Source organism: Echinops telfairi, unplaced genomic scaffold, assembly GCF_000313985.2.
Source record: "Echinops telfairi isolate 266 unplaced genomic scaffold, ASM31398v2 ScPeMD7_2291;HRSCAF=2852, whole genome shotgun sequence".
In the NCBI taxonomy this organism is placed as follows: domain Eukaryota; kingdom Metazoa; phylum Chordata; class Mammalia; order Afrosoricida; family Tenrecidae; genus Echinops; species Echinops telfairi.
In genome coordinates, this window is record NW_022106189.1 from 39,593,379 (window position 1) to 39,612,187 (window position 18,809).

At 49.9% G+C, this 18,809-nt stretch overlaps 1 protein-coding gene across 1 annotated transcript in view; it reads left to right on the plus strand.

Moving 5' to 3' along the window:
* The window catches only part of VAT1L (vesicle amine transport 1 like), a 154,640-nt gene extending 136,425 nt beyond the window's left edge, over positions 1-18,215 (plus strand). Inside the window, exons 8-9 of the mRNA XM_004704534.2 lie at positions 16,420-16,503; positions 17,093-18,215. Of these exons, the coding sequence (XP_004704591.1) occupies positions 16,420-16,503; positions 17,093-17,191 (183 nt within the window). The 3' untranslated portion in view covers positions 17,192-18,215. The remainder of the gene's footprint in view (positions 1-16,419; positions 16,504-17,092) is intronic.
* Positions 18,216-18,809: the final 594 nt, after the last annotated feature.

Consider the following 18,809-nt stretch of genomic DNA (forward strand, 5'->3'; position numbering starts at 1 on the left):
GGCAGTGGGCAGTGGGCAGTGGGCAGTGTAGTCTTGTCTCACCCTAGTGCCCCACGTTCTGCAGTAACTCCATATGGTGACTGGGCCAACACGGAGACCCTGCTGCCCTCTATGCAGCCCGTCGTCTCTCATAATTTACTTTCCCAATTAGTCTTCCCTCTCGGTGAAAATTGTGGGCCCCCCCCCCCCTCACTTTAGAGACCTGAAACTGCCTGGCTGGGCACTGAAATTCTAGATTCCAAGCCTCCTGGAAATGAATGTGTTATTTTTAAACACCCACTTTGGATGTTAAACCATTAACAATACCTCCCAAGGATGGACATGGTTAATGTGAGTAATAGTCCACTGACGACTTGGGAAGATCTGACTCTTAATTAGAGTATGACGCATTTCTCCATTGTCAAAGCTTTTAATTTATCATCTCATAGGCACAGTGATCCATGGAATAATCCATCTTTAATTTTCTCCTCTTCCAGGTGGATATGCTTATTACTATTCATAGCACAAGCCAAAAGCTTTGGTTATTAAGTGGTGTCATCAGCACCCTAATGACTTGGTGCCTTTCACTCCATTCACATGGAAATTGAATATTGTTATTGTTGTTAAGTACTGTCAAGCCATTTCTGACTCAGAGACCCTGTGTATAACAGACGGAAGCACTGTCTGGTCTTGCGTCATCCTCACCATCCAGTGATACTTGAGCACGTTGTTGCAATCTATCTCGTTGAGGGGCATGATGTCCTTTGCCAGGAACAGCTATCTCCCAATTAACAAGTCCAAGGACGTGAGATAAAGTTTCCTCGGAGCAGTTTGGCTGCACTTCTTCTAAGACAGGCTTGTTCAGTCTTCTGGAAGGCCATGGCATACGTACTCAGGAGCCGTCACCAGCACCGTATTCAAAGGCATCCGTTCCTCCGGCTTCCTTAGTCGTTGTCTGGCCTCCACATGCATGTGAGATGATGGAAAGTACCATGGCCTGAGTCAGGCACCTGAGTCCTCAAAGTGGCCTCTGTGCTTGTTAACACTGTAAAGTGCTCTTTTGCAGCACATTTGCCCCGCATAATATGTCATTTGATTTCTTGATGGCTGCGTCCCCGGGCATTGGTTTTGGATCCAAATAAAAAGAAACCTTTGACAGGTTCAATAGTTGCTCCATCTATCGTGGTGTTACCTACTGTTCTAGGTGGATATGCTTATTACTAGTCATAGCACAAGCCAAACGCTTTGGTCATTAAGTGGCATCATCGGCACCCTAATGACTTGATGCCTTTTCATACCGTAATTCAGATGGACATCGAATATTGTTATTGTTGTCACTGTGAGGATTCTGTTACTGAAGACTTGTTGTGTGCTTTCTATTGAAGTGTGAGCTATACTGAGACTGGCGTTGTTTTTTAATCTTCATCGCTGATTCTTTGTACTCAGCACGCAAGGTTGTGCCACCTGCATCTCTCAGGTTTCAGGGCTTTTGCTTTGGTGCGAAGCCATCTATGTTTGTTGTTGGTGATGATGGTGTTTTTGGTGAACGTTTACAGGGCAAGTTGGTTTTCCAGTCAACAGTCTGTACACGTTGTGTTTCATGACATGGGTCCTATTGCCCACAGGGTAACAGCCCTCTCCCCTCTTCTTCCTGGGGTTCCCATTCCCCCATCCTTCTTTCCTCTCGTTTCTTGCCTCCTGAGTTTTATCCCCGGGCAAATGCTGCCCTTTCCATCACCTATGTTAATCGTTAGAACGAACGCTCACCTCCCTGGGTTTATTGCTATATCGCAGCTTATCAATGAGTCTCTCTTTTAATACCGAGGCCATGTTCCTCTTCATACCGTCTAGCTCCACAGATCGTTTGCTCATCAGGTTAAGTAAGTCTGCTTAAGAGGTTCAACATGCACCTTTCCTGATCTTGAGCCACTCGGTGGTTTAAACCTACCATGGAATGTTCTGGAGTTCCCCTTGTTTGCCATGTTATCCCTCATTGGTTCTGAGCCACACATTACTTGAGACCCGAAACGAGCGCGGATCATCGTTCACTCTCATTACCCAAGCGTGGAGACACTGGCCACTCCAGTGCCAGGGGACTGAAGATGGAAAGAGAGTCTAAATATTTGTCATCTGGGGTCGACAACTGCATCCCAGGAAACTCTTTAGAACAGTGGTTCTCAACTTTCCTAATGCCTCCACCCTGTAATGCAGTTCCTCATGTTGTGGTGAACCCCCAAACATAAAATTATTTTCATTGCTACTTCATAACTGTCATTTTGCTCCTGTTATGAATCGGGTGACCCCTGTGAAAGAGTCATTCAATCCCCAAAGGGGTCGTGACCCACAGGTTGAGAACCGCTGCTTTAGCATGTAGGACCAGAGACCAGGACGTCCCTGCCGGCATCTTGCCCCACATTTGCTTTTGCCCTTTCGCCTCTCTAGCCACTGGTCTTTTTCTATCTCTTCTCCCATATTCCACTTCCTCTGCTTGGAATGGCCCTCTCTCCTTTCTTGTCTTAGTGAATCCTACCATCCTTTAAGTCCTAGCTCAACTGTCAGTGCCTCAGAGAAACGCCCCCTGACCTCCCGCTCCCCGCAGGAAAAACAAGCCAGGGGCCACCCAGTCAGCCCGGACTCATGCTAACCCCAGTGGGTCAGAGTAGAACTATGGGTGATCTCTCAGGATTGGATCACCAGGCCCTTCTTCAGAGCCACCTCTGGGTGGACTTTAATCTTTCACCTTTCTGTGAGCCGCTGAGCTCGTTAACCCTTTGTTCCTCCCCAACTCCCTCGCCTGCCCAACCAGGCCGGTTCTTCTATCCTTCTATCCGTGTACTCACAGCACCACCTTTTTGCCACTTAATCCAGTGGCAGTCTTCCTGTCTCTTGGAGCCATTCTTTGATTCAGCCTGTGTCTCGCACAAGCCACAGCTCCACGAGGACCGGGGGCCTCAGCAGTGTTGCTCACAGTTGTCTCCCACTTTCGTACCTGTTCATGACATCTGTCGGGAGCCCTGGTGGCTTAATGGCTACACTTTGGGCTGCAATCTGCAGGGTCAGCAGTAAAGAGTGACAGTCTTGGAAACCCACAGGAGCAGTTCTACCCTGTCCTGTAGATTTTGTTACTTATTGACCCAGTTGTGAAAGCTTTTTGTTTGCATTATATTGTAGCAACGAGTTTGGGTTTTTTTTTTTTTAAGATCATTTTATTGGGGGCTCTTACAGCTCTTACAACATTCCATACATCAATTGTATCGAGCATATTTGTACATATGTTGCCATCATTATTTTCTAGACATTCACTTTCTATTAAGCCCTTGGTATCAGCTCCTTTTTTTCTCTACCCACCACCTCATGACCCCTTGATAAATTATAAATTATTATTTTCATATCTTACACCAACCACTGTCTATCCACCCCCAGCAGTTTTTTTTGTTCGTCCCCCTGGAGACGAGTATGGTTTTTTAATGAAGGAAGTGCTTCCTAAGACGTCTCATAACTGAAGGGACCAACAAGGGATGTTGAAAGACCCAGAAACTAACAACAATGGGAAGTTTCTCCCAGTGTAAGTCCCCAAGGGTTGAAAGAGTGAAAGATTCATTGCCAGCACCCAGGGAGAGCGTGGTTCTTGCAGGAGCCACAGTTGGGAGGGAAACAGTTGGGAAGAGATCTGTCAAGGCCTGGAATACTGGGGAGTGCCTGGAAAACATGCTCCTTCCTCCTGCCAGCCCATCTTTGCCAGTATCTCTCCTTGGCCAAGTCAAACCAGAAGCTATGGGGCAATGGAGCCCAGCCGACACGATGGCACCCACCAGGAAACCTGAGAAGGCAGAGAGTGCGGGATGGGAGGCACCCGAAACAGTGACCAGAATACCGGGTTGCAGCCCATGAGCCCCGCTCAGCCTTGCCTGGGCCTTTCAGAAACCCACCTGTGCCAGTTCCAGCGGCCACAGAAATGACCCCGCCCCAGCTTCGTGCTCCTGTGCAGACACCGTGTGGCCCCCGTCGGCCCCCCAGGAAGTGTGGCACACACACCTGAGCTGAGGGAGGCTTGGGCAGCAGTTATCGGCGCAGTAGTGTTAGGTTTCTCGGGTAGGTCATACCTTGTTCTTGGCTTCCCATGAGGAAGAATTCATGCCGCCGAAGCCTGGTTTGTAACCCAAGTGGGTGTTGATGAAGGACGGGAGAAGTTTCAGGTTTTACAGTCTCAAAGGAGTACACGCTATTTCAGGGAAATCGTGCCACAGCTGAACAGTGGCCACCGGGCCACCTCATGAGACTGCGCCCCACAGAGGCCAGAGAGACCTCGGCACTGCCAAAAGGGCACAGGAGTGGTCAAGGGGAGAAGGGCAGAAAGGCCGGCTGCTAAGGTATTTTAAACCTCTGGCTGGGGAGGCGTGAAGGTATTGGTTGACCCCAATGGCTGTATTGGGCCCACCTGGCTGGGGTGGGGTAGGGACTGTCCTGAATTGGAGCGTGACCAGTTAAAGGCTCCTCATAGGTGTTTAATGCTCGCCTGGTTCCTTCCCAAGCCCCTCTATAGGGCGTGTACAGTTAGGTGGGGGACAATCCCTTCTATACCCTGCTACTTAACAGTAGTAGCACAATTGATCTCAACTCAGTTGTCCATGCGAAGAACAAGAACGTTGAATGGGGAAATGTGGATTTTAACGATAAACATGCAGAACTGTTTAAAAGGGGGGTGGGGCCAGATCAGCTCTGATGGGTGGAAATCTGTTGGTGCTAAATAAACTAGTCGGGAGCTCTGCATAACTAAGCCAACTACTCAGCCTGAGCTAATTTCCAATAAATCATGCTAAGTAAATCAGTAATGAGCACCCGGCAGCCTCGGTGTGGGGGAGGAAAACAGCTGGGGCAATTACCAGAGAGGGCAGGGCTTGACAACTAAGTTTGAGCGGTTGCTGCCTGTCCAGAAACAGAAAGAAGCCCGAGCCCAGAGTTCTGGGATGCCTGGGAAGGGTTGGTTCTCCGTGTTGCCTGGTGATATCGCTCCTGCTCAGCCCATTGTACTGAAGCTGGCCTCAGGAGATCCTCAGGACCTTCTAAACCCCAAGATCTCAGAGACAGTGCTCTGTGGACAAGTTGAAGTGCGTGGGGCTCACCTGGAGGAACTGGCCTTAGGTGACAGTCTCCTGTCCATGCCCCGTGCTCCACCGCCATTGAATTCAGAAAACATCTCCCTCACTTGGTTGTTTGTTGTTAAGACTAAACTGGAATATTGTGGGTAAGAGCCCCATAAAAGAAAGTAGCACTATTTTTTTGAGGTGCTGCGGGGGTGGAATGAGCCCAGGTGGTGCCGTGTTTAAGCGCTTGGCTGCTATTGGAAAGGTCGATGGTTCAAACCCACCCAAAGACTGTTCCTGTAAAACCACGTCCTTGGAAAGCCTGTGGGCTGTTTCCTTCTGTCCCGTGGGGTCTTTCTTTGTGAGTCAGAATGGACTGGTGTTAGGTTTCTCCAGTGAGAAATCCTCGGTCCTTGGCTTCATGCAAGAAAAAATTCACTCGGAAGCCTGGATTGTGATCCAGGTGAGCTTTATAAAGGATAGAAGGTGTTTCGGGTTTTACCCAGGCACCCTCAGCGCTCTTCACACCCGCAGGCCGAGTCCTGAGGCCAGAGGAGATCACCGCCCAGCCTTCTGAGAAGCAGCTCCAGAAGGGCGTGGGCTTCGCATCCGCCTTTTCAGGCCCTCTGCTGGGAGGCGTGGTCAATGATACTGGTTGCCTCCATTGACTGAATCAAACTCACCTGGCCCAGATAGGGCCGATCCAGGTATACCGCTCACCTAAGTGTACCACCCCTTCCTGGCCGGGAGCTCAAATTTCTAAGCAAGCCCATTGGACACCCTGTCCCCTGCTCCACCTACCAACAGTGGCCTTGGTGTGTTTGGTGAAGGCGAGGACTTGGTCATCTTTCAGCAGTCCAGGAGAGGGCGCTGGTCCTTCAGCGTTGCATCCTCACTGTCACGAAATCCATTCTGGCAGAGTGCAACTGTCCCTGTGGGTTTGGGGGACTGTAAATCTTTATGAAGCAACCCGCCTTATCTTTTCCCCCAGGGTGCAGCTGGAGGGTTTGAGCTGAGTGATCTGTGGTTAGAGGCCAACGTGTAACACACTAGACCACCTGTCAAGCTGATGCCAACTCATAGCAACTCTTTAAGACAGTGGTGCTCAACCTTCCTAATGCTGACACCCTTTCATATAGTTCCTCATGTTGTGGTGACCCCCCCCAATCATAAAATTATTTTCGTTGCTACTTCATAACTGTCATTTTGCTACTGTTAATGAATCGGGTGACCCCTATGAAAGGGTCCTTCGATACCACACACAATGGGTCGCGACCCACAGGTTGAGAACCACTGCTTTAAGCCATCAGGCTGCTAACTGCAGGTGGCAACCTTGCGGTTAGCAGCCAAGCACATTAACCATTTGAACACCACCACCCCATCCCGGAACTCCCCCATACAAATAATGGCTGGTTGTCAGTTTCAAGGTCTACCCAGTGAGCCCCATGCAAACACCAAAGACACTGCCACCCAGTATTAAAGCAATGGACTGGTGGAAGAAGGCTTCATTTGCTCCCCAATTTTTAAATTAAGATGAAATGGTCCCCAATTTTTGCTCCCCAATTTTTAAATTAAGATGAAATGGCCCGTCTGAAGCCTGCGCCTCGGGGGTGTGGGGTGTGGGCTGTGGACAGTGCACTGAGGAGAGCTGCGGGCCGCGCTGTGTGTGACGACAGGCTGCTGACTGTGCGCTGTCTTCATTCGCCTTCCTCCTCTTTCTGGTCCTGCTCTGGGGCTACGGAGTTCTGTAGGCTTTCTCGTCAACCCCAGTTCTGTTTTTCTAAGAGCCATGTTGCATGGTTTTTGCAGAGTGTGATCCCCTTCCTCCCAGGAGTGTGTGTGTGTGTGTGTGTGTGTGTGTGTGTGTGAGACATTTTTGCAAAATGCATCTGTTGCTGCCAGATAATAAATGATAATGAACGGAGATAATGGAGCCAGCCCTCCCCAGGCACGGGGCCCTTGGGGAATACGGAAGAAGAGAAAGGAAGTGCTTGTAGGAACATCTTCCAGAACCCCTGTAGCCAATGCCTCCTTTTGTAAGAAGAGGTTTTGAGGAAGAGAACCCTGTACCCTAGAGCGGTGACATGATTTTCTGAAGACCAAGGCCACAGAATGACCCTGGAATCCAGGCCAGTGTGTACTTTCTCCTCACCTGGGTGGTCTTGGAAAGACCCCTACGGTTTCAGAATTGCCTAGGACCTTGCAGAACCCAGGTCAGAAGAAGGCCTGGCCCCTGTGAGAAGGGAACTGCAGTGTCCATGGAAGCTGCTGGAGAGCCCAAGGTGAAGAGACCACGCATGCACTTTAGATTGCAGAAGGAAATGGCAGAAAATTCAGAGAAGAGTGAGCTTTGACAGAGAGAGTTTTCTTGGTCAAGACCATCATGGATGGGAACTTAACTAAGCCACCCTAAGCAGACAGCGAGGAATCCAGAGTGTGATGGCCCAGCACAGACCTGGTTACTTACCCAATTTGGCAACAGACTCAGAAAGTGACCCCCTCTGGCCCTTAGAGTTTCCTTCTGTGAAATTCAGGTTTGGGGAAGATGAGCCTTTAGTCTGTCCCGGATCACGCATGTTCCGCTGCCCCTTTTGCTTCTAAATGGTGCCCTCTTGGGTCAAGAGGGGAACCTAGCAGGAACATGCGCTAGAGAGCCTGGTGGCGAGAGCAGGCTCCAGGGCAGACCACCAGGATTCAGAGCCTGGTTCTGCTTCTTTCTGGGAGGTAGGATTCTGCATGAGTACACAGGCTCTCTGAGCCTCAGGTTTTCCATCTTTGAAATGGGGACCAATAATTTTCCCAGCAAGAGGCTGCCCAGAATCCTTGGCTTGTGGCCACTTCTCCCCAACCTGTTTCTGCCCTCAAGTGTCTTTCTCTAACTGCAATCACCTGTATCCCTTTTATAAACAATCGCCGGGGTGGTCCCAGTGGGCCCACTTGGACAATATCCTCAACCACACCTATGAAGGTAACATTTACATTTCTGAGGATTGAGTTGTGGACATCTTTGAAAGGAGAAGTCTTTATTCTGGCCACTACACCACCTTTCCCCCGTGACCCTCTTTACACATCTAACTCCCTATTTATTCCCCGTCATCATGGACATCATTGATGGTTGAGGGTAGGTTAAGTAATCTGTCTACCATACCACCTTTCCTCACGAATTTCCGTAGGCATCTACTCCCCACTTATTCCCTGTCAAGGGGCACAGTTCACTCCCTCCACAGCGGAGCTGAGCGAGCGGCTGGATGATGAACGGATGGCGAGGGGAGGACAGCAGACACCATCATTGAACATCTGAAGAATCTTGAGACTTGCTGCAAGGACTTGGCATGTGCCAAGCACAGCCTGGGCTGGATCTCGACTTTCCCCGACATCGATCCCAGCGCTGTTTCCGCACCTCCTGGAATGGCCCGCTTGCCATGGTCAGCCTCCCAGGGACACAAAGTGTCAGACAAGGTCCAGATGGCCTCTTGGCGCAGAATCTTGGCATCTGGAGATGTTTGAATGACATGATTCAAATTTCCTTCCACTGTCTGGGTGAGGAGCCACCTTCTACGGAGATGGCCCGAGTACGGTCAGAATCTGCAGCCTGGAAAATCCAGCTCCCAAGACCAGATCTGACCAGCTGGCGTCTCAGACTGGGCGTGGGAGGAGCAGGGCCATGGCGTTGATTATGAACAGACTCCGTGGGGCCACCCAGGCATCTCTGAGTTGGCTACCACGAGACAGCTCCCAGGCTAGGGGCTCTGGGACATAGCAAGGAGGAGACATCCGAGTTCTGGTGGCGTGGCCTCCAGAATCACAGCAGTATACAGGCCACCACAGTGGGACAGATGGACAATTCAAAAGCATACGTACAGTAACAATTTTTAAAAGAATGCAAAATAGCTCAGTAATACTTTATCATCAACCCAATGCTGTTGCAACAATTCCATCTCAAAGAGTGTCGAAGGCTCTAAATCTTTTTTTAAATTTTTCACTGCTATATAATACATGAATCATAGCATTCAGTGGTTTAACTACATTAAAAAGCATTGTGCATGAGGCTATAAATCTTGATGGGAGTCGATAGCCTCAACTTTCTCCCAAGGATTCGTGGGTGGATTCGAACCAGCAACCTGGTAGTTAAAAGTCCAGTGTTTACCTGACACTACCACTAAGGCTAAGGCTCCTTCCTTTTTTTAACCTACCACATCCAAAATGGGATCATTTCAACAATGGGTCAGTATAAACTGTAATGGGTGAGATGTGTGATTTTCCTGGGTTCAGTCTTTAAAACCCAGTGTGCACTGTCCTCTGGAACCCACCCCGAGGCCCAGCCCCCAGAGAGGCCTTCACGTGGCCACAGCCCCCAGAACCCTGGGGATCAGCCTTGCCCTGCCTCACCGAGGGACTGCCAGGAGTCGGAATGGACTAGACGGTGGTTTCATCGTTCCAGCATCTTAACGTGGACACGTGCTGTGTTCCCAGTGCTGGGGGCCACCTGTAGCTGCAGCCACCATACTAGACAATGCAGGTGGAGGCTTGTCTCTTGAGTACAATAGGGGCACGGTTCTCTCCGGAGAGAGGCTTTAGAAAAGTCTCTGGGGACCACAGGGGTACCTGGGGGCTGCTGAGCTGTTAGGAGCGCCCAACACCGCCTCCTCTGGGTAGCTTACCGACCGCCACAGGGAAAATGTGGGCAGAGGCCCAGTCTGCAGATTTCACCTTGTTGGGGAGAGGCATAATCGGGTCCTGACTTTTGCCCAGGTTTCTGAAAGGGAGCAACTGCTCTCCTGGTTCCCACCGGCTCCTACCCCCTCTTGCTAGCGACCTGAGACAGACTCCTGGGATACTCAGTCCCTTTCCATCTGTGAAGCTTCGGGCATGTGGATTAAATGGACTGCCATAAGGGACGAGTCCCTGGGAGGTACACACAGGGTTAGTTGGTGCTCCTGGGAAGAAAGGCCGGCGGCAATGCACTCTGGAAGGTCAGTCCCCCGAGAGCCCGGTGGAGGGCAGTTCTGCTCGGTCGCTTACAGGTCTCTGTGCATCAGATGCAACCTCCTGGCTATGGCATTTGGTTTTCTGTGTCTTTCAGGGTGCAAAGGAGGCCCCCAAATTCAAATATAATGCAAGGAGAACATTGATTAAGTCTTAAACAGGACAAAGATAAGCACACACCATCCGGACAAAGGAGACCATTTGCGGGAGGTCATCATGGTGTCCAAGGGTTGACTGAAACACAGAGCTTTATAAAGGACATCGTCACAACAGCATGGCAGATGAGGGCATCCTAGTGAGAGAGGGGACTGCAGAAGCTGGAATGGGACCATGTTTGGGACAGGTATGCTAGAAGGGCTCACCACACTGGTCCGTGGACTTCCAGTCAAGGTAGTCAAGGACATGCTGCAGTCAGACATGCTGCAGGACTAAGGGACCCTCAGCATGGCGTGGAGACTGGCCCTCTCTGGCCTGGCTGCAGGGGCTAAAGGACCACTCACCTCCCTGGTCAATGGTCAGACAGGATTCGGTGGAGGCGTAAGCCACGCAGGGACTCTGGAAATAAGAGTTTTGGCTTTTGCTATCATCCATCGCCTCCTGCAAGCGAGGATGGCCAGAATGTAAGCCCTACTACACACATGCAGAAAATGCCCCCCACCGTTGCTGATGAGTTGATCAGAGATCGGTGGTGTCTTTGCTTCTAATCCCTCATCACAAGGGCTTTTAACTGCCTCCAGGAGCTACCTGAGAAGAAGGTAGAAATTCAAACAGCAGGACCACTAGTGTGGTCTCCTGGAACTATGCGGGCCCCTTCTGATGTCTCAGCAACCAGTCCCCTGCTGAGCAACTTCAAGGAGTGCTTTCCTTTCAGAAAGGCCCAAGAAAATATGCAAATCAAGCCAGCCCGGCAGGGGGCTTTCCCCCCTAACTTCACAATAAGCTTTCACCAGTGAGAAAACCGCTTTTCCCTGTCCCTGGGCTGCCTTTTTTGGGAAACAGCTTAAGACTTGTTCCCAATCTCAGAGGCCTTTCCAGGTGTTTAATGACTACTAGGATAATAAAACACTGAATTCTGGGAAGCCAGACTTGCTATTATGGAAGAGGTGTTACCTTCCACCCTTCTCTGGATCCAAATCAACACAGTCTGGGTGGCATGGAGAAATAGCAATTGTTTTAAAGCCTGGCATTCCCGAATGTGGACCACAGTCCTGTCGCCAATACCCTTGTCACCTCTAGATTGTGTTTGTACCTTGGAGCGACCTGATAGGACAGGGTGGACCTGCTCCACGGAGTCTCCAAGACCGTGAATCTTCCCAGAGCAGAGAACCGTCATCTCTTTCTCACAGTGTCTGATGGGTTGACGCCTGTGAGCCTTAGGCTACCGATCTGAGAAATGGGTGTAGTACGTATCTTGCAAGCTTGTGAGGATCCGTGAGAATTTCCTTCGAGCGTTGTTACTTAGAGCACTGCTGGCTAAGCATTGGATTGCTAACCACAGGGTCAGTGGTTTAAACCCACCAGTCATTCCAAGGGAGACAAATGAGGCTGTGTGCTCCCCGTAAAGATGGACATACTCAGAAACCCACTGGACTCTAGAGCAGCAGTTCTCAACCTGTGGGTCGTGACCCCTTTGGAGGGGTCAAACGACCCTTTCACAGGAGTCGCCCGATTCATCACAGTAGCAAAATGACAGTGATGAAGTAGCAACGAAAGTAATTTTATGGCTGAGGGGTCACCACCACATGAGGAACTGTAGGAAAGGGTCACGGCATGAGGAAGGTTGAGAACCACTGCCCTAGAGGGTCACTTAGGAGCTAGAATGGACTTGATAGCAGTGGGTTTGGGCTCTTTTGTGTTTTTTTCATGACTTATAGCTGCAAAAAATTACTCTGTGTGTGCTCACCACCAACCCGAGTTGTCCAACCTACAGGACAAGATAGAAATGCCCCTGTGAGTTTCCAAAACTGTAACTCTTGACGGGAGTAGAAAGCTCTTTCACCCAAGAGCGGCTGGTGGTTTCAAACTGCTGACCTTGCAGTTAGCAGCTCAACCTGTCACCACTGTGCCCTCAGGGCTCCTCCCCTGTATTTAGTGACTTAAAACCGTAATGTTTATTGTCACATAGTTTCTGTGGGTTAGGGATCCAGCTTGGCCTTTGGGGTGCAACCAAGGCATTAGCCAGGCTGTGGTCTCATTTGAAGGCACAACTGGCGATGGATCTGCTTCTGACCTTTCTCAATGGCCGTTGTCCACTTCTCACCGGCTTTTGGACTAAGCCTCTCAGGTCCTCCTTATTGGGCAGAGTCTGCCCACAGTCCCCTCTCCACAGGGATTCATAGCATGGCAGCTGGCTTATCCAGGTGAAAAAAAGAGCAAGAGAGAGGCTTTAGGATAGAACTCACAGCGTTGTGTAACCGAACCTCAGAAGTAATAGTCCACCACTTTGGCCCTATTCTGCTCATTAGAAGAAGCCGCCAGTAGGGAGACGTCGGACAGTGTAAGATATGACAAAATAATAATTTATAAATTATCAAGGGTTCATGAGGGAGGGGGGAGTGGAAAGGGAGGGGGGAGAATGAGCTGATGCCAGGGGCTTGAGTGGAGAGCAAATGTTTTGAGAAGGATGAGGGCAATGAATGTACAATTGTGCTTTATACAATTGATGTATGTATGGATTGTGATAAGAGTTGTATGAGCCCCCAATAAAATGGTTACAAAAATCAGAAATAAAGTTTACAAAGTATACAAAAAATTTAAAAAAAGAAATCGCTAGCTCCGGCTCCTAACTAAGGGGAAGGGATTGCACAAGAGCAAGAATACCGGAAGGCAGAGCTCATTGGGCTACCACAAAACAGAAGACGCTTAGTCAGTAATGGCTGTGGGTGTCCATAAACATGAAAGCACTTTGAAAAGCCACGTTCACCACAAATACAGACAAGCCACTGGCTTATTATGTATTAGAGTTGAGAAATGTAACCATCATAGGACACTGATTTCGACCACTGCCAGGTTATTTAAGACTGCTCTTAAAGACGTGTTTAGTTTACATTACATGCTGATGAAATCATGTCACCAAATAACAGTGTTTGCAAGGTGAAAGTTTAAAAGTGCCTTTCCCCCTTAGATCCTGCTTATTGCCTATCCATATCCCGTTTGAAGTACTTCAGGATTTTTTTCTCTAGATGTTATGTGTGCTGCTGTCCTGGAGATAGACGTTATAAGACATAACACCACCTCGACAGTTTCTACACGAACGTTTAGTGGCGTTGATTCTATTTTTCCAGCAACCATTTTCTCCTTCCTTTTCTGAGCTGTTCCCGCTCCATAGTTTGCATCGCACCACTGCCCCGTCAGGTGCCCAGCTCATCTTCGGAGAAGCTGCTGTGCGTGTGCTCGCTGCCTGGACCATTCTTAACAGAGCATATTGCTCGAGGCAGATCATTTGTACTAGTGAAGCTAAATTATTGTCCCAATTGTACGATGACGCCACATGTTTTTTAAAATAAGGTTTAAGGATCGTTTCAGAGTAATCGTTTCAGGGGTTCATCCACCCATCTTGACTCCCGAAAGTCTGGTGTCTATTTGAAATTCTTTTCTGCCTTTTCCTCCTTTTTGAATGGGATTCTCCGGCGGGATCCCTAGTAAAAGTGTGCAGTGTCGTGGTAGCTGGGTGTCATCCAGTTCTAGTCTCCGGCAAAGGCGGTGGTTGTTCCTGGAGGCAGGTAGCCACACATTGCAGGCTCTTCTCTTCCCAGGCTCTTTCCTCCTCTTTGCTCCAGGTGCATTGAGACCAATGGTTGTGTTTTGGATCGCCTTTTCGCAAGCTCTTGGACCACAGGCACCACTCGATGGAGCACCAGTCATGTCAGAAAACCTGTTAAATGAGCTGCTCTAGGAAACCATGGCCCTAAGCCTCCAAACCAAGAAACCAAATCCCCCGGAGGCTCGATTGAACTTTAGCAGCCTCGGCAACTACTCTGGTTGTGGCTGCTGTTCTAAATACACCTGTCATACAACTTTCACCATCTCAACACTTCCCATGTAGACAGTGTATTAATATCAATCACAATAATAAGTTGCTTGGCGTTACCTTTTTATCAATGAGATATTTCCATCACTCTTAACTGGTCTTTCCCAAGTCCTTCCCGCCCCTGGTCACCGTGGATGAACATTGTTCTCCACCCATTTGCTGCTTTCTCCAGTGATGTCATACAATACATGTCCCTCTCTGGTTTGGTTTAGTTCACTCCGCATAACATCTTTAAGCCATGCCTACTATCAGATGGAACAAGACTTCATTTTTCCTGGCAGTGGCATGTATCTCGATGTGATTTAGATGAGGCTGAACATCTTTTCACGTGCTGAGCAAGAGCCTGGGTGGCATATCGGGTTACACAATGAACTGTTAACCACAGGATCAGCAGTTCCAGCCCACTGGCCGCTCCACAGGAGAAGCCTGCTGCTGTCTGGATCTGTAAAGGGAACCCAACGGGGAAGTTCTACTCTGCCCTTTAAAGATGCTGTGAGTCTCAACTGGCTTAATAGCAGTGGATGGCTGAAAATGGTTGCCCACTTTATTGTGGTGATTTGTCTTCATGTTGTTAAATTGTCAACGTTTTATGTGTGTCGGTTAGATTTCTTTTTCTTAAGTGGAGATGTAAATAAAAAGGTTTATCTTCATTTTCCCACTTAGCAAAAGTCTAAAACCCTTTCATGCTGTTCGTTTCCATCAAATGGTTATTTGTAAGAGCTCTCCTTTGCTGTGACATGAGTTGTTTCAATTTTTTTTTTTTGATCATTAAAAGCAATGCTGTGATAGAGGACCTTTTGTTTGGCAGGTGTGCCCCCACCCCACCTAGTTTGAAGCACAGCCTCAAATGGCAACGGTTAGAAGAGGAGGGTTGTAATGGCTCTGTCAAGTCGTATCCAAATGCGGAGGCTTTGGTTCTGAAATAAGCAAACCCTGTTTCATCGCTGCAGATTGAGCTTCTCAGCGGCAGGTGCTCAGTCTTGCTCTTTTCAAAAAAATTTTTTTTTTATCCAACCCATGCCATCTGCCCTGTACACAGACGGCACTACGTGAATGTCTGTGGGCTGACTGTGTGAACAATTCCAAGGCTTCAGGAAATCTGTTTGGGCTAGACCCCCTGCAGCCCCCACCCGTTGTCACTTGAGGCTGGATCCCTTGCTGAGTAACCCGGAGAGTCAGGTCTCAACATCTCAGGGAAATACTACTTCTGGGAGAAACCCCACTTAATAGGAGGCAGAGACTGCACCTAGCAGCCCAGCCGTCACGAGAAGTTCCTTAAATCGAACTCATCCTCAGGTTAATTGGTCCCTAGCTAGCAACAACATGAATCAGTAGTGTATAGTATTTAAATATCTTACGCAATTGGGCATTAACTGTTGGTCAAAGTTGACACTGGCTGGTGTGCCCTGACACTGAAGCATATTTTTTAAAAAGACAAAAAACACTGGCATTCAGTAGCTTTCAACTCTACAGGACAGGGTAGAACTGCTCTGTGAGTTTCCAAACTAAATCTTCAAAGGAGCAGGCAGTCTCTTCGTTGTGGCTAGCAACCCACCCGACACTCACTACACCACCAGGGCGCCTCGCAGAAGCATCTACCTCTTGGGAAGTCTGAAGGACTGATGAGGGGGCGCGGCGGGTAATCGACCTTGTCTCAGGAGCTTTCCACAAATCTGAGGAGCCCTGTTGGCGCAGTGCATTAACGCATTAGGCTGTTCACAGCCAGGTCAGTGGATCAGAAGCCCCAGCCGCTCTGAGGAAGAAAGACAAGCCTTTCTCCTACTGTCACGCGTGAGATCCATCTTTCTCTGCCTTGTGTGCTGACTGCATTGGGATCCATCGATCGCAGTGAGTTTGGTTTGAGCTTTCACAGATCTGCAGGCAGCCTCATGGTTTAGCGTCAGGAACTCAAGTCACGATCATAAGATCAAAATGTGTGTACACACCTGATCAGACTCACTGACACCGTGTCAGCTTTGTCTGTGTGCGATTTACATTTCCTCAGGGCCCTTTCTATAGTCGATTCTGATTCAGAGTGACCAGGGTTTTTTAAGCTGGACATCTTGAAAGGAGCACATTGCCTCACCATTCTCCCGCAGAACGGCTGGTGGGTTTGAACCCGCAACGTTGTAGGAAGCAGTCCATATTTACTAGCCCACACTACAAGGCTCCTCCGCACACACCACTGGGGTGATTGGCGCCCCAGTGCTGTGCACCCTTGCCTGGGTACCCACTAGCCTTGGGCCACAGCGTCCCCGGGTGGAACGTTGGTGGATTGGCCTTTCCCAGTGGCTTCCTTCACACCTAACCCCGGCTTACTTTTCTGGCCTCACCCTGCAGGTGAAGGAGGCCATGCAGCGGATTCACGACCGCGGGAACATCGGCAAGTTAATTCTGGATGTAGAGAAGACCCCAACTCCATTGGTGAGTGCAGTGCGACACAAGAGGGTCCTAGGGGGTGGGGTTGGGTGCACCTGGGTCTTGTCAGGTGCAGGCATAGGTGGGGTAGAAGGAAATACAGGCCGCCTGTGCTACGTGTTGACCCGCTAACCACAAGGTCCACAGTTCCAAACCACCAGCAGCTCCTCGGGAGGAAGACGGGGCTTTCTACTCCCATCAAGAGTGAGTCTCAGAAACTCACAGTGAGCCAGGGCAGTTCCACCCTGTCCTATAGGGGCTCTGTACGTCGGTACAGACTGGATAGTACTGACTGGGTTGGGTTTTGTGGGCTCTTGGGGGAGGACGAGGCCTGACCACATGGTCACACACATTCATCATATACTGAAACGAGTGCCAAGAAGCAACGGAAAAGGTTTGGTGAGAGTGCCTCAAGAGCATTCTGGGAACCCAGGGAAACATGGAAAGAGCAGTCCTGGGATCCCACACGTACTGCCTCCCAGAGGAGGCCAGGGTCCTTTGGCTCCTGGTGCTCTGAGCAGCCCTGAGAGGGAAGCCGCCTGGAGAAGGTGGAGGCAGGGGGCACAACCCCTCTAATGTCCTCTGTTGGTTTCAGATGGCCAACGACAGCACAGAGACCAGCGAGGCGGGCGAGGAGGAGGAGGACCACGAAGGTGACAGCGAGAACAAGGAGCGGATGCCCTTCATCCAGTAGCCAGGGACGCAGACAGGAGAAGGCGAGGGTGGTTGGGAAGAAGACCGGCCGGGCCGCAAAGCGCTGTCTGTGCCCCAGTGAACAAATGCTGTAGTCCAGTGTGTGTTGTGCTTGTCCCTGCAGTCGGCTGAGCTAACAAGCTGTTGGTCCCTGTTGTTCTTTTGGATTGAAGCGCCAGCCCCACTCCACGCAGTGTTACGTCCCTCCCCATCTGTGTAGGACGCTCCTCCTCCGCTCGATCAAAACTATCCATCCTTGGGTCCTTCTCAACCGTCCCAGAACAGCCTTGCAAAGTGATGCAAGTCCACAGGCCCAGTGCCCAAGGGACCGGACATTGGCAAAGGCAAGTTTGGATGGAAAGGTGTTAGTCAGAGCACGAGTCCAGGGGCCTGGAATTCCTCTGGCCAATGATGCTTTTTGCTGCCGTCCATTCATACTCCTGGCCAGTTTGGCCGGCACGAAGAGGGTAGACCAGGAGCTGTTTTCACGGGCCCCTCAATTTGGAACTCTCCAAACTTCACTTTCCCTCCCACCCCATGAAGAGGCAGCGTATTCACTGCGTTGTCTCACTGTCAAAAGATGTGTGCCAAACTCCTCTAACCCTCCAGAGTCTGGTCCCTCCATCGGTTTCTATCAGTAAACACAGGGAGACAGGTCTGGGTGTCCGGGCGAGAAGCCGGGTCCGTAGCATGAGTTTGAGGACCAACCACAGAGATCGCTCCTCAGAAACCACATCTCGTGAGCAACCGCGCGCGCACACACATACACGACTCCATATGGATTGTTTTTAATTGTAAGAAAATGCACCACAGCATGGAACTAATCGAGAAGGCATGATTGAGACAGCCCACTTCCCATCAACTCCTGGGAGTAAATGACCACATGGAAAGCGGGCCCCTCATCCCGAAGAAGAGCTCATAAATCATATTTGCAGGGGAGGGGCTGGAATCCATGAGAATCTTCTCTGTTCGGAAAGCGGGTTCAAACTCTATTGATACGAAAAGGTCCATTTGCAGCCTCTGATGCCAAACGTAGAGGTCTTTCCTCTGATAGAGTCATGGTGTGAACCCTTTGTCGGACCTCTGCTCTTGGGACATCAGGGAACACACGTTTTGATGTTGATCCGCATTTCCTTGATGCTCGGCCCTTGAGAAGTCCCACCCCCACCCCACTTGACTGGGCTGGCCTGAGAGGTGAAAGGCTAACCTCCCGGGAGAGTCTCACTGCTTCCTCACAAAGGGTTCTAGTCTGTCCATTCAGTCCGTTTGGCGCAAAGGTCTAAAGCACCCACAGAACTGAGCTGGAGGCACAAGGTGCCTTCAGGATGAGCACTCTAACTCACTTGGGCACCAGAGGGCTCCTCATTCCCTGATTTCCCCACCCTGAAAGCCTTCCGGTAGACTGAACGCTCCTCCCCCACCCCACCAGCGATGGAAATGAGCCCCTTCCACCTGTTTTACTCCAACCTGCTTGTGTAAGGAACGTGACCTCATAGCCATCTTTCCTATCCTAAGCCTGTAACGATGACGGGCGTGTGCCAAATATCTGTGTGCAGGGTTTTCCTCCTCTTGTTGAGTGTGCGCCTGAGCTCATGAGCCACCAAAGGAAGAGTACCTCA